At 38.0% G+C, this 14,520-nt stretch overlaps 1 protein-coding gene across 1 annotated transcript in view; it reads right to left on the reverse strand.

Moving 5' to 3' along the window:
- Positions 1 to 14,520, reverse strand: part of mdn1 (midasin AAA ATPase 1) — a 197,189-nt gene that overhangs the window by 7,548 nt on the left and 175,121 nt on the right. The window contains exons 85-98 of the mRNA XM_088402728.1: positions 13,824 to 13,956; positions 13,556 to 13,734; positions 11,594 to 11,725; positions 11,116 to 11,257; positions 9,912 to 10,156; positions 8,513 to 8,650; positions 7,405 to 7,500; positions 7,073 to 7,271; positions 6,786 to 6,959; positions 4,364 to 4,506; positions 4,087 to 4,176; positions 1,945 to 2,060; positions 1,578 to 1,752; positions 46 to 119 (exon numbers count right to left, since the gene is read on the reverse strand). Coding sequence (XP_088258854.1) covers positions 46 to 119; positions 1,578 to 1,752; positions 1,945 to 2,060; positions 4,087 to 4,176; positions 4,364 to 4,506; positions 6,786 to 6,959; positions 7,073 to 7,271; positions 7,405 to 7,500; positions 8,513 to 8,650; positions 9,912 to 10,156; positions 11,116 to 11,257; positions 11,594 to 11,725; positions 13,556 to 13,734; positions 13,824 to 13,956 — 2,036 coding nt within the window. The remainder of the gene's footprint in view (positions 1 to 45; positions 120 to 1,577; positions 1,753 to 1,944; positions 2,061 to 4,086; positions 4,177 to 4,363; positions 4,507 to 6,785; positions 6,960 to 7,072; positions 7,272 to 7,404; positions 7,501 to 8,512; positions 8,651 to 9,911; positions 10,157 to 11,115; positions 11,258 to 11,593; positions 11,726 to 13,555; positions 13,735 to 13,823; positions 13,957 to 14,520) is intronic.

Genomic DNA, 14,520 nt, shown 5'->3' on the forward strand with positions numbered 1-14,520 from the left:
AAAAGAGAACATCTAATAAAAACAACAATATGGAAATGTGAATACCTGTAAACAGACACTTGTCCAACTTCCAGTAAAGTGAGAGCATTGATAATCACTGACAGGGATTCGAATGCCAGCTGTAAGGCAGAAGTGCACATAAGCAAAAACCAAATGACGAGTGATTGGATACTTTGTATTATTGAGTATATTATTATGTTATAAAACAGTACACTGTTTATAACCAGAGTTGGAATGCGGTATGACAAGATCTCACATGGTTAGAACACCACAAAATTTCTTGTCTCCAGAGTAAGAGATCTATTTTGTCTATTTTTTCAGCTATGCGCTGCTTGTTAACGGTTGCATGTAAGTAAAAGACGCTGCAAATGCTTCAAAATGAACCTTAACATACAAAATAATATGTTTGCATATGCCTTGGTATGTTTTCATTTTTAAGTCGTTCACAGCAGGGGTTTGCTGCAAAACAGCTTATCTCATCTTTCAACTGCAAACTGTTGCACCCGAATCTTGACTTTGACAAGAACAATAAAATATTGTTCTGAAATCATATTGTATCAATTCAGGGCAGTTTAAAAAAAAAAAAAAAGTAGTGTAGTGTACAGCGCTTGTTGCCAGGATTTACGTAAAATAGTAACTTTAAAGTCACATAAAGACGATGCTTCAAAAATATCTAATGAATATGCTTAAAAGTCGAGCTGCCTGTTCGCTACAATAAGGTCAATAACTTCCTGTAAGTCTTCTGCTGCTTCTTCTTGTCATGTTTTGTGCTCGACTGCCCGTCTTACGGGAAGCAATGTTGCAAAATGCGACGAGGCGAAAACCACCAGCCCTTCTTGAACAGGGTGACAGACAACATTAGTGCATGTGAAGTTTCATATCGCTACACAAAGATATGCCTGTGATGTAGTAGTAAAACATTTATTACGTTCAACTTTTGTCATGGTGGCCATGTGGTACAACCAACCAGCAGTTTTCATGGGCGGGCGCAAGAATGCTGGGCATACAGTGATACACAGTCACAAACTGTGGACTACTCATCAACATGGAGGAGATCATGTTGGTGGTGTCTGACTTTCCAATTATTTATTATACTTTACACAACACTTTTATATATGTGAATAAAAAGACTGCTTTTTATACTCAGAGGTAGGACAAATAGGTTCTGAATTCATCCTGATTGCACTTCAGGTCCACCATTATATGAAGATAGTCACTACGCCGATTCCTTGGTTATAGTATGAAATGAAACCAACATCATCTTTCACTTTTGTAAACATTATTCATTCAAAAATTGAGAAAATGATTCTGAATCTTCAAATCGTAATTATTTCTGACACTACTGTGTTTAAAATGAAAATGTTAATGTAGACTTTAGTGAGTGACTGCTCCCCATTTTGGGCATCATACCAGGGCCGTGGTCAAAGCATTGAGAAGCAGGAATAACATCAGAAGAGGTCTGTGATAAAGTATGCCATGAGATCAATCCTAGTTCTCTCAGTTGTTCTGGGAACACTTTTTCACTGATTATGTAGAAGGTCTGATGGAATGTGTAAACACTGAACAGCAGGGCTTACCTGTTTAGAATGGTTGTCCACCATACTCGAGGAGTCATCCACAGCCAAGCAGATTTGGTAATCTCTTTTGCTAGGCTTGGTCCGCCTCAACCAGATCTTGTCCTTGCGGAATTGACTGGCAATGTAGGGGATCACTTTTCTCATGTTAATGCGTTTTCCTGTGCGGTAATCACCTCTGAAGAATAGTAAAACATTAAAAATAATCACACAAAAGATGAAAAGCAAGTGAATTTAACAACAATGATGCTCCAATTACATATGATGGCTTCAAAGTATGACGTAGCTTGGTGCATTAAAATACAAGGTTTTTTTGTTTTTTTTAAGATTAATATTATGTATTTGTCCAAGTAAACATTTCGGAAAGTACTTGAGCTTTGCAGCTTGTGTCGGTTCCAAAATAAGACGGAGTTGCTCCGACAGTTGTTGGGACAGTAGGTACGTCATTGTCTGGTACTGGTGCCACATGCATGCTGCTGCACTCTCCTGGATCACAAATCAGTTGGATGTTATTTTTAATCATTCAAACCCTCTTGAATTACCTGGATTTCTGCATTGATATCGTATGAAATATGATCTTTCCATCAAATCACAACAACAAACAAATGAATTATATTTAAACAAAAACAAACATATGTTTCCATGTTTGCCGTCGCAGCTCCAAAACTGTAGAATGAACTGCCGCTGCATGTTAGACAGGCCTCCTCTTTATCTGTTTTTAAAACTCTTCTTAAAACTCACCTTTTCTTCATGGCTTTCGACATGTTGACTTTCAACATGTTGACTTTGATTTTATTTTATCTTATTTTATTTATTTGATTTTACCGTTTTCTTGTGTTTTTCTTGTGTTACCTATTTATTGTGTTTTCATTTTCCTGTACAGCACTTTGGAAACCTTGTATTTGTTAAAATTGTGCTATATAAATAAAGTGGATTGGATTGGATGTTTTTCAACAACACCATAAATGAAACCTTCAGCAGTGGCGGTCCGTGCATTTCACACTTCAGCGATGTCCTAACTTATGAAATTGTATTTGTGCCACAATTGTGAGCTAACAATGAAAGATTTTGAGTGAGCAAGAATAGATTGAGCACAGAAAAATATCTTGAGCAAGCAATGATTGATGCTGAGCACAGAAAAACTTTTTGCTCGCACCAAATCTCTCATTGCTCGCTCACGCTAGCCCTCCCTCCCTCGCTCAACATCTAGCTCTTCGCTCATGAGTTGTGTACTCTCTGCACGCTCGGTGTGTCACACACATTATGAATGTGCCACAAATCCAGCCAATCAGAGCTTGTAAAAGTACATTGACTGCTTGGTCTCCAGTTAGATTGGTTGTTGTGTTCCCCCGGAAAAAACAAACGAGATTGCATCTCACCGACTTGGGTGTGAGGTGGACTTACATCATTAAAGTACAAAAACTGACAAGGTAGTTCTATCAAATGAGGCAATACAGTAATAATAAATAATGATAATAATATAAAAAAATAATGCCCATACATTGTTTCCAAAAAAGTCCACCTTCTCCCACCCAAGTCCGTGTTGACGCGATCTCGTTTGCTCTTTCCGAGGTGTGCTGGGAGGACAGAAACCTCAAAAACAAGTAGGGTAGCGGCCCCTGAGGACCACGTTTGGACAGGTCTGTGCCAGATGGTATGTAGGTCATGATTGTTGTAAAAAATAAGATACATGTTCAAAAGTAACATGACCTTCCAAACCAAAAAATTAGGTTTTCGAAGACTACTCAGTGTTGATAACCTTTCTCATCTCTCTCTCTCTCTCTCTCTCTCTCTCTTGAGTATCATATAAGAAGTGGTAAAGCTAATGATTTAATTGCATTTATTTTTACACCACATCTGTGTGGCAGAATTACTTTGTCAGGTGAATGCCTACAAACCTGTTCCAACAAACTATTAGGAAGTTATACCAATACTTAAACTGTCCTTCATATGATCTAATACTTCATTTACCTTAGTGTCCTAACATGCATAATAAATTTAATAGAATATGTTGTAAAATGAAGAGTGGAAAAATACATTTGAAACCTTGAAAAAAAAACTGCATTTATTATAAATTATTTCCCGTCATCGTTCAGCCTTTATACTATACCAGTCCTAATAATAATAATATATTGTATGACAAATTTTAGCAGGTGACATACATCTGAGCTTTTTGTTGTGAGGATGCCATAATGCCTTAATTGTGGCAATAGACATAGTTTATTTCATTTTTTTTTTGCTTGACTAAAGGACTTCACTGAAGTAAAGCAAGCTGATAGGTGAGCTCGTCAAACACAGTAAACTCTGTTCACTTCTGCATGTTGTATAAGCATTTCATTTTATGCAGATATCTAGGTGCTAGAATTCCAGGGGATTCACACACATTTTCCCAAAACTATATACACTGTGGTCAAAATTGTACGAGTACCTCTTCAGTAAATACGAGTCAACATCACATTTTCTTCACATTTCAAGGCCTAGAATACTACATTATGAAGACAATGGTACATACCTCTTCCTGCGTTCCTGGAGTCAGTTTGTGCCACATTGATAACTGCAGCTCCATCTCCCTCCTGATTTCTTCAGGGCTTCTGTCTAACTTCTGAAAAAAAAATGAGGGTGCACACCCATCCAGTACAGTCAGACATGTAACAAACTGACCAAGTCAAACAGTGGACACAAAAAAACATAAGGACAGTATTTTGGGAATTGTGCAGAATATACAGAATTATTAAGTACTGGTTCATTAAGAAGTATGCCAAAAAAATCACATATCATATGTACTCTACCTGCATTGTGTCTATGAGGATCTCAGGAAGTGTATGAATGGATGAATCTGTGTTTTTCTTCGTTTCCACGCTATCTCTGTGACGTCTGTTGTTCTCCCATTCATCATTTTCATTCTCTTGCCCCTGTGGATGCATATCTATACCTAAAAGGGAAAAATTGTTTTGGATGAGATCTGGGAGATCTTTCTGATCCTATTATTTTGCTGCAGTGTCAGATGGAGAAAAAAAAAAGAAAAAAAAAAAGCATGACCCAACATGTTTACTCAATAACCCTTGTAGTAACGTGAAAAAGTTTTTGTCGCCTTCCAAATAAGTCTTTTTGGCTCCCAGTATTTACTCACAAGTTTCATTTCATCAAACCAATTTTAGTATCACACTGAGACAACCCCAGTCTATATAGAATGCAGTTTCTAAATAATTATTGTATTTACTAAGGGAGAAAACAAATACAAATCTATCCAACGTATATGAAAACGGAGGTTTAAATCATAAAAAAAAGTTGTGACCAGCAACCTAACCTAATTACCACCAACTTCGTTGAAGAACATTGGAAAAATTCCAAAGAACAGAAAGTCTTGCTGGTCTCAGTTTAAGACAGTGTTCAAAATTCCACTATAAGAAAGATACTAAACAAAAATGCTATCCATGGGGAAATCCCCATGCAAGAACCACTGTTGTCACAAAAGAACGGAGCCTATTCTCACATTTGCCAAAAAGCATCTTGATGACACTCAAGACTTCGGAGAAAAGCTTCAGTGGACTGATGAGGAAAAATAAATTTGAACTTATTGGAAGGTGTGCAGGCTGGTATATTTGGTATAAAGGTGGCAAAAGATCTTGACAGTGTGATGGTTTGAGGCTGCTTTGCTTCCTCAGGACCAGGACAACTTGCTGCAACTGACGGAAATTAAAGTTCTGCTGTTCACCAGAAGCTGCTGAAGAAGAATGTTAAGCCACGAGCTTGTGCCCTCAAACTCAAGAGCTCTTGCATCATGCAGCTGGATAACAATCCAAAACACACCAGCAAGTCCACCTCAGAATGGCTCAAAAAGAACAACATTAAAGTTTTGCAGTGGCCAAGTCAAAGTTTGGTTTGAAATCCAATTGAGATGCAGTGATGTGACCTAAAACAGGCAGTTCATGCAAGCGTGTGGCAGAGTTGAAACAATTCTGCAAAGAAGAGTGGTCCAAAATTCCTCCACAGTAGTCTGAAAGACTCATCATCAATTATTGAAAATGTTTAATTTCAGTTATTGCTGCCCAATGTGGCAGAACTAGCTGCTGGATTTAGGGGGTAATTACTTTTTTTTTTTTTTTTTTTTACATTGGGTTAGATAGGTTTGTACCCCCCCCCCCCCTCCCCCGCCCATAGCAAAAAAAATAAAACAAATTAGGGTTGTCTTATTGTAATATTAATATTGCCTAAATGAAATTTAAACTTTGAAGTGATAAAAACGAAAAAACAAAACAAAAAACACAATCAGGATCCTTTGAAATGTAGCCTTCTGAATGCCTCGATGTGATTCCTATTACATTCGGTGTTATACAAAATGGACTAAATTATGTTTTCATTATTTCATTGTTTTCCTGTGGAAAAGTCTTGGAAACAGTCAACCTGTGTGGTGAACTACCCACCAACTTCAATTTCAAAACGGATCCTTGCTGTTGGCTAGTGCTACACCCAAACGGTGTAGTGGTAAGAATTGGACATTTCCTTTCCACCCCTTGAATTGACTGAACTTTGTGTATGTAAACCCACACACATAACAAATGGACAATTGGAGCAGAATTAATCAAAAGGATCTTTTGAAATATTGTTCTGTTTCGATTTGTTTGTCCTGTTCTGACTTATTTGAATTTAGATACCTTGATTTTGATATTGTAAGCCTTAAAGGGGTGCTACAGTCACTTTTTGGACCACGACTGTAGAATGCTGAATTCAAGCCTAAAATTAAGGCAATAACAATACATTTATTCTCCACAATTAGGATAAATGACTGAAGAGAATGAACAGAAATTTTTTTTGACTGTTTAAATCGACTAGGATGAATAACAAAACTTTAAATTTCAAAATGTATATGCAAATTGATGTGTGAATATTATCAATGTTAATTGTTTTGTCTTTGTCTTGGTCCATAGTCTTTAGTAAACTGGCAACTTAATTCTCTGATGCTGGCATCTTTTGTTAATCAAATCGAACCTAAAACCAGTCAAGTAGCTTTTATCCCTTTGTCTCGCAGAAGAGGCACTACAAAATAATCACATGCAGTTATGCATTATGTTTTTAGAGTAAGTATGACCCCCTCCCCACACACACACACACACACAAACTCACATAATTGTATTTCCCATAATCATTTATCCAAAATAAGCGCAGCAGAAACAGGATTTGTGTATCACGACAAAGTGACTGTTGTAACACCTTTCTCCTGCATGGCATCGAGTGTATTCAGCTGCTTTTGTTTGCCTTCCTGGACTTCGGCAGTTTCAAAGTGATGATCCTGATGCTCCATTTCCATTACAAGATTCTCCTCATCCCGATTTTCATCTTTGACCTGTTGACACTCTGCTGCCTCCTGATCCGCATCAGCAACATCTGGGTGCGTTCAACAAATATACCCTTTATTAAATTTATAGTTAGCGTCATAAATTAATCATTTCTTCTTCACACCAGAAATTTTGTTCAAGATGTAGCTAGTTGCGACTGACCGTATGTTTGCCTATCGTAGACCATATCCCTTTTGGAAATATGTTCATACAGGTCGGACTCATGTTGAGTTTCACGTTGCCTGCTGTCTTGTGTCTGCTCATGAGAACTCTCCACTGTACGGAGACGCTTGTTAACAAGTTCACTGCGGTCACCTGTTGTACGCTCATTCTCTGCTTGCCCAGGTTTTCTTTTAAAGCTCTGAAACACAATTTATTAGACATGTTTAGACAATAAAGCAGCCTTAAAAAAAAAAAAAGAAAAAAAAAGAAAAAATGTTAAAGCTCACAAAAAAAAAAAAAATCTAACTATTTTAGCTCATTTAGAATACAACCTGCGTGCTATTACGTGACTCTGAAACCATCCTTGCAGTGACATTGGACTGTTGGCCTTCTGATTCATTAGCATCAGCTGCTCCATTCCCATGCTCCTATGAAGATAAGGAAATAGAAATTTTATCGATTTCAGTTTTGTATGAAGCAAGAGCCTACTTTATAAACAGTGCAGTTAAAAAAAAACCCTCATCAGATAAGTTGCTGTTTCTTACAATGGTAAATGCCATGGGCTTAACGATAAGCCCTTCTCTACCTATAAGCTAGTCTTAAAAACCTCTATGTTGTTAATGTAAAGCCAGCACAAGTAGTCAGCCGCTCAGCCACCACGAGCGGTGAGCAGCTCTCACAAGTTTCAGCCAAGTGATGCGCATAATTTTGAGGCAGTAGATTTGATGCTCCACAATGTGACACGAGGCGTGTTGTCACACCAACTGAATGATGTGGAAATTGATAACTCAAGCAAGGCAGGCTTTTTTTATTTTTATTTTTTTTTAAATATCCTTTTGAGTAGTAATTTTGGACATGGAAGGAATCCACCCAACAAAGTAAAATGTGTGTACTGATTAGGAGGTGGACAGCCTGGACTGGTTACCAGCCAATCACAGGGCACACAGTGACAAACAACCATTCACCACGCAATCACACCAAAGGACAATTTAGAGGGTCCACTATACCTGCCATGCATCTTTTTGGAATATGGGAGGAAGGCTGGAGTACTCAGAAAGCACCTTACGCGGGCTTGGTGAAGGGTGAGAGGCTGGGTGAAGGCCACAGGAAGCTGGCTTTGCGCCGTGTACGATATGTATGATTTGCAATTGTGTATGCATCTATCGGGGGTCATGCTCTCAATTTCATTGCACACAAGCTATCTATTGACAATAAAAACATTTTATTTCATTCTATGTGATATAGATTAAGTGAACCCCAGTTATAATTAAGATTAAATGGAATTTTTAAATTTTAAATTTGTTGGGACTGTGAGGTGTTTTGGGGCAAAAAAATTGATTAAAATTGATGTGTTGGTTTAGTGGTAAGCGGTTTTGGCTTACGAGTCCAGGCCTCACAATTCCCCCAATAATTTAAAATCACTTTGAGCACAGGGCACACCTTTTTTGCTTGGTCTATCTCTGATGCCTCTCCAGCCACCTCCACTGCAGTATCACTCTGGAAATTCTGCTCTCCAGTTTGCCCGTCAGTATTGTATTCTTTCCTCTCAGCAGACTCTGACTGAGTCACGTCTTCATCCTGTGGCAATAAAAAAGGGGGTAAATTTCCACGCAGACTATTATTTCACCGAACACACAGCATTGTTTGTGAGAATAATGTTCAAAGAGTGAGTGGAGGGACTCTTTTTTTGTTTGTTTGTTTTGTTTTGTCACATATTATGAATGTGACAAATATTGCAAGAAAACATAACATGTTTCAAAAAGTGGTCTTCAAATTGCAATCAATTTAGCATTATTGAGTGTCATGTAAGGAAACAATACACATTAATTAGCAAAGCACTTATTTGTAACAAAGCAAATTTAAAATTGTAATTCTTTCCTTCTTAACCAGGGGTTATCAACCTTTTTGAAACTGAGAGCTACTTCTTTGGGACAGAGTAATATGAAGGGCTACCACTTTATTTGAAGACACTGATCGTGTTATTAATAAATTTTCTAGAAAATTACAATGTTCTATCACTTGTAAACTATTTGCAGAACATGTCTGCGGGCTACACATGTGATACTTGGGGGCTACCCAGTGCCCGCGGGCACCACGTTGGTGAGCCCTGTTCTTAACTATAAGTCACTCACTGATCACACCAACAAATTGAGAACAACAAACACATGGTAAACATTGCATGAATACTGTTTCGGTACCAGGCCACACAATGAATCCCACCAAATATAAAAAAAAATAATAATAATAATAATAATTGCGGAGCCCATACGTCAACCCACTCAAAGTATGTGAAAGAGGAAGCACTAAAATACAGCAATTGTATCAATGAACCGAAAGGAATCAAATGTACAGCTCAGCCCGCAACTGATGGCCAGCCATGATGACTTGGTGTCTTCTATCAAGGATGAAGCTAATTTGACGAGCGTTCCTTCCCCCATCGCTTGGATGACGGTAGCTTAAGAGCGATGGGGAGAAAATAGAAATTGAACTTGTTCTGCAGGTACGTTGTCAAAAAAAAAAAAAACAAGGCAAGAAACAAACTTGTTCAATCATATCAGCAAGTACCGCCCAAGTGATGAAATGGAAAGCATGATAATGATAGCTAAGTTTGCACAGCATACCCACATATTTTAGAAGTTTAGCCGTTACTAAATAGTTGTTCTGCCACACCACCAAGCAGCAATCGATCCTATCATCTTAATTTGATAATGCAAATTAGCAAGTAGCAATGATGTGAAAATCATGTGTATAACTTATTTATTATTATTATTATTGTCTAATCCGAAATACAAGGAATAACATAAATGTCATATGGTTACAAAGAAGTTAATTTTCCCACCTTAGGATCGGTTCCTTCTTTTTGAACAGATAAATTCTCATCATTTTTTGGTTTGTCTTCTATTTTTGTCTCATTGCCACTCTCTTCCGTTTCATGCTTTGGCTCTGGTTCTTGGTCTCTTTGAATCGACTGGTCCTTGTCCTCCGCCTGCTCTTCTGACACCTCTTCCTCATCTCCTTTTTTCTGTCCATCTTCATCCTCTTCTGCGGGGATCGCTTCATCGTCAATGTGAAATGGATTTTCGTCTGAAAAATGTTGGTAACAGTAACCCTTGTGCACACACTTTGCAAACTATACACATTGCATTTTTTTCCTAATTTTGTAAATGCCTTTAAAGGCATGATAATTTAAGTTATTTAGGATTTTTTTCCCTTCAACCACTCTAATTGTTCAGTGCGATCAGTTCTATTTAAACATATGTAGATTCAATTTTTTAATGCCCACAAAAAAATAAAAAATGCTATGGTCTGTCTTTGTAGTTTGTGACATGATGATGCCGCTTTAAGGCATAGCCGTTAACTGGTCTTTACCACCACCTACTGTCTTGAGGAGAAACACAACTCAACAAAGACTTTTCTGTTTGCTGACATAGTTTGACCGCCGCTCGACAAAATGTTGCAAAAAAATCGCAGGAAATCCGTCTACTTAGACGGTTTTAAATAACTGTGACTTCTAAAACTGCAATATATCGCCATTCCGGTTATCGTCCCATGCCCACTCAGCACTATCATCATTGATACAGTTCCCTTCAAAAGTATTGGAACAGTGAAGACAATTCCTCTATTTTTCCTGGAGGCTGGAAATGTTTGTGTGACACCGAAAGATGAACATGAGACAAAAAAAAATCAACATTTTCACTTTGATTTACATTTGCATAGGTGTTTACATTTGGATGTGATACACAACTTAGAGAACAACATTATTTGTGAAGGAACACTACATTTTTGGGCAATCAAAAATATTGGAACATGTGACTGACAGGTGTGTTTTGTTGTCCACATGTTTTCTAATGTCACTAATTATTTCAAATAAACAGCAGTTGATGTCGGTAGTGCTCAGTTTCAGAGTTGTTTTTTCCCCCGTGGAGATTGCATTTACAAGTATAGTAAGAGAGGTGTAACAAACATGAAAATCAGAGAGCTAAAGAAGCAGTGAAGAAGCAGTGCCCTTTGTGGAAGTGTCTTTCAACAAAAACAAAACTCACCATCACCTTCTACCTCTCCACTGTCATCCATTGCGTCATCCTGATCTAGGTTAAGATCCTCAGGTAGACTAATAGCTTCGGGTTCGGGTATCTTTTCTTGATCGCCATGATAAGGATCCACTTCATTCTCATCAAACTCCCTCTAGGAAACAGAGATCACATGCCCTTGATAAGCATTTACAGCATCAAATTCAAAATCTATAATGTTGCTCTGCTAAAGGAAATAAATAAATACATTTCCAGTAATAAAGCAGCCAAATATTAAATACAGCTGTTTTGAATGTAGAATCTAAATATCTAAACTGTTTCTCTCATATGTGCCTTTTTTGTAGTTTGACATTTTTCAAAAACTGTAGGAAAACCTTTATTTTTAGGAAAGGCCCTATGAGGTAAGCAAACACTATGATTTAGTTCACACCTACATAATGTATATTACACATGTAAATATTACTTTACATTTTCATTCTCAAATGATTACCTCATCTCCTTGTTTGTTAATTTTGTCTTTCTCCTCAACCTCCATCTGGTCATCATTCTCCCCTTTTTCTTGATTTTTGTTGGGTTCAGCAGCATCCAAGTCATCATCCTTTGCAGCTAACATTGACTCACCCTAAAAAATAGCAAGTAAGGGTGTAAAGATACAGCAGGATTATAAATAAAAACCTTTAAAGTGAAACAAAAATGAGAGCGTGAGGAAAATTACATCACCATTTTCCATTTGTGACTGAATTTGTATGAGGGATGTCTGCATTACTTTGTAGTTCCTAATTCACATTTGATCAAGAGGAGCAGCGCTGCAGTAAATGACTGCTATCTGCTTTTCAGATAGCGGGCGCATACTAAAAAGTTTCAAAGATGATGGGGAGGTTTAAATTCAAGAATAGAATTTAGCAACAGCAATTTATGGTTTGCTAAAAAAAAAAAAAAATCAAAGAGCTCCATAAGGGCCCTCTCAACTCTCCTCTCACACAGTTTGAAGAATTAAGTTGTCCACAATATTTGAAGAAAAATTGGCCAATGAAATATTTGGCCCAAAAACGGGCAAAGTACATATATTTTTTGTTTTGTTGTGAAAGACCTTTGTTATTGAAACAAAATCGTCAAAATAGTGTTTTGATGGTGCATGCACATGTTGACGGCCTAATGATCTCAGCCTTGACACACAAAAATGAGATGAACTTCAAAAAATCTACTGTGTTGCTGTCCATGGCTTATAAAGAATGCTTTGTGGCTGGAAGTTGCTAAGTATAACTTTGCATCAGCCAGTACATCGTGCAGGATTTGTAAGGTGCATGTGGATAAAGCTGTTAGTGCCAACAATATGTAAAATGTTTTGCGCTGCGCAATAGCCTGGTCCCAATTCCTCACAAATAATGGAGGCCAACTGTAAATACAGTGGTACCTCGGTCCTCGAACGCCTCTATACTCGACCAAATCGGTGCTCGACCAAAAAAATCAAGTAGGTAATGCATCGGACCTCGATCAGATTTTCGGTTCTCGACTAGCCAAGCCTAGCCGAGCCGAGCCGAGCCGAGCCGAACGCGCTCCTCGGCCCTTCTCGGCCAGCGGGTAAGCGCCAGTTCAACTCAGACCGCCAGCGGAGTAAGACGTTTGTTCGAGTATTTCTTCCCGGATTTAAACTTTTTCGTGTTGCTCTAGCCCTTAATAATGGGTCCAAAGAAAGACAGTGATAAGGGGAAGGCAAAGAGGAAAACAATGAGGACCACTATTGAACCGAAGAAGGAAATTATAGCAAAATATGAACGCGGTGTACCTCGCGTCGCAGTTAGCTAGCGTCATCATGGAAGGGGATTCCCCTTCCAAGGAGTAAGCCTCCCTCCCGTTCGCTCCACATCTATTCCTGTATGCCATCAACCACTCTCCAAAACGTAAGTAAATTATACAAAATGGTTTATAATGCTTTATTTATCTTTATCTTTATCATGTACTGCTTGTGCACATTTACTTGTGCACACATACTTTCCATTATTTCTTATGGGAAAATTGCTTTCGGTGTTCGAACAAATCGGTGCTCGACCACCACCTCAGAACGGATTATGGTCGAGTACCGAGGTACCACTGTATATTGTTGAAAATAAAATTTAAAAAAGATTTAGGAAAATAACTTCCTTTTTGGTCCTCTGTACCCCAATATTGCATGAGATGAATAGACATTTTATCTGATCTTTATTTCATTTGGTCAAAAAACACACGTTGACATAGAACACATAGGAGAAAATAAAATAAATACAAAGAAACGTGAATGTGCAAAAAGGGGCGTTAAAAAATAAATACATTTTAAAAAGATAATTTTCTAGTCACTGCTTGACTTGAGCCTTAAAATAATGATACCCCCCCAATAAATAAATAAAATAAAATAAGACAAAAAAAAAACGGGACCCCCCCACAGTGGTCATTGCTCGGACGAATGAAAAAGTACCTGATCCATGCCTTGACCTGACTCCTCCTCTTTGTCACTTCCTCCCTCATTATCATCATCATCAGCATCTTCACCACCCCACATTCTCTCATCGAGAGTATTCGTCTGTTCATCACCGAGATCACCCATTTTTTTATCCAACTCCTCCTGGTCTGACTCTTTGTCGGACTCCTCCCCATCTGTAAGTAGGCAAGAAAGGAATCAGTATTCCAATAGTATTCCAAATAAAAACATATTGTGCTGCTTCAGCATGATTGTATGTTCATACAAATATCATGCTCATCGCCATCAGATGTTTGGCCATCAAAGTCTTCTGACATCTCAACAGCATTGTCTTCTGCTTGAATTTTCTTGTCATCATGATGTTCTTTCTCCTGACCCTCTGCAAAGGTATCCTCCACCTGAAATATGCATGAATATTATACCGAATCACATATACAGATGACATCCTTGCAATTTTTAAACTCTATTTGTCGAATGCTATTTGGATCAAATTGAAATTAATTAATCCCGCAATTCTCCAAATATACGACATGCTTGTGTATAGGACTCACCCTTAATTTTAGAGACCAATTCCGATGTTTTCTATTTTACCATGAGTAGGACCCACCAACATTTTGGCGACAATGTAAAAACTATAGCAAAACAGAATAAATATCATCTTTGTAATTTCTTCATATTTTCTTGTGTTCAAATTATACCATGTTGTGAGTATATTGAGTGAGACCTGTGTATAGGTTCCGGGCGAGTGAGTGGTTGAGCAAGTGCGAGAGACCGTGTGGGCTAGGAATGCAAGTAAGAGGGCTTCCACTTGCTTGACCACTCACTTGTCCACAACCTACAGCTTGAGCAGCTGAGCAGGCCTTAAAGAGAACTTTCTACAGAATTTCACTAAGAGTTAATTTGAAATAAAATCAAGACAGGTTTAGATAAAGGCAGTTGATTTGTTGTGGCGACCCCTGAAG

The sequence above is a fragment of the Hippichthys cyanospilos genome, chromosome 20, assembly GCF_059441005.1.
Source record: "Hippichthys cyanospilos isolate Australia breed blue-spotted pipefish chromosome 20, RoL_Hcya_1.0, whole genome shotgun sequence".
NCBI classification, from domain to species: domain Eukaryota; kingdom Metazoa; phylum Chordata; class Actinopteri; order Syngnathiformes; family Syngnathidae; genus Hippichthys; species Hippichthys cyanospilos.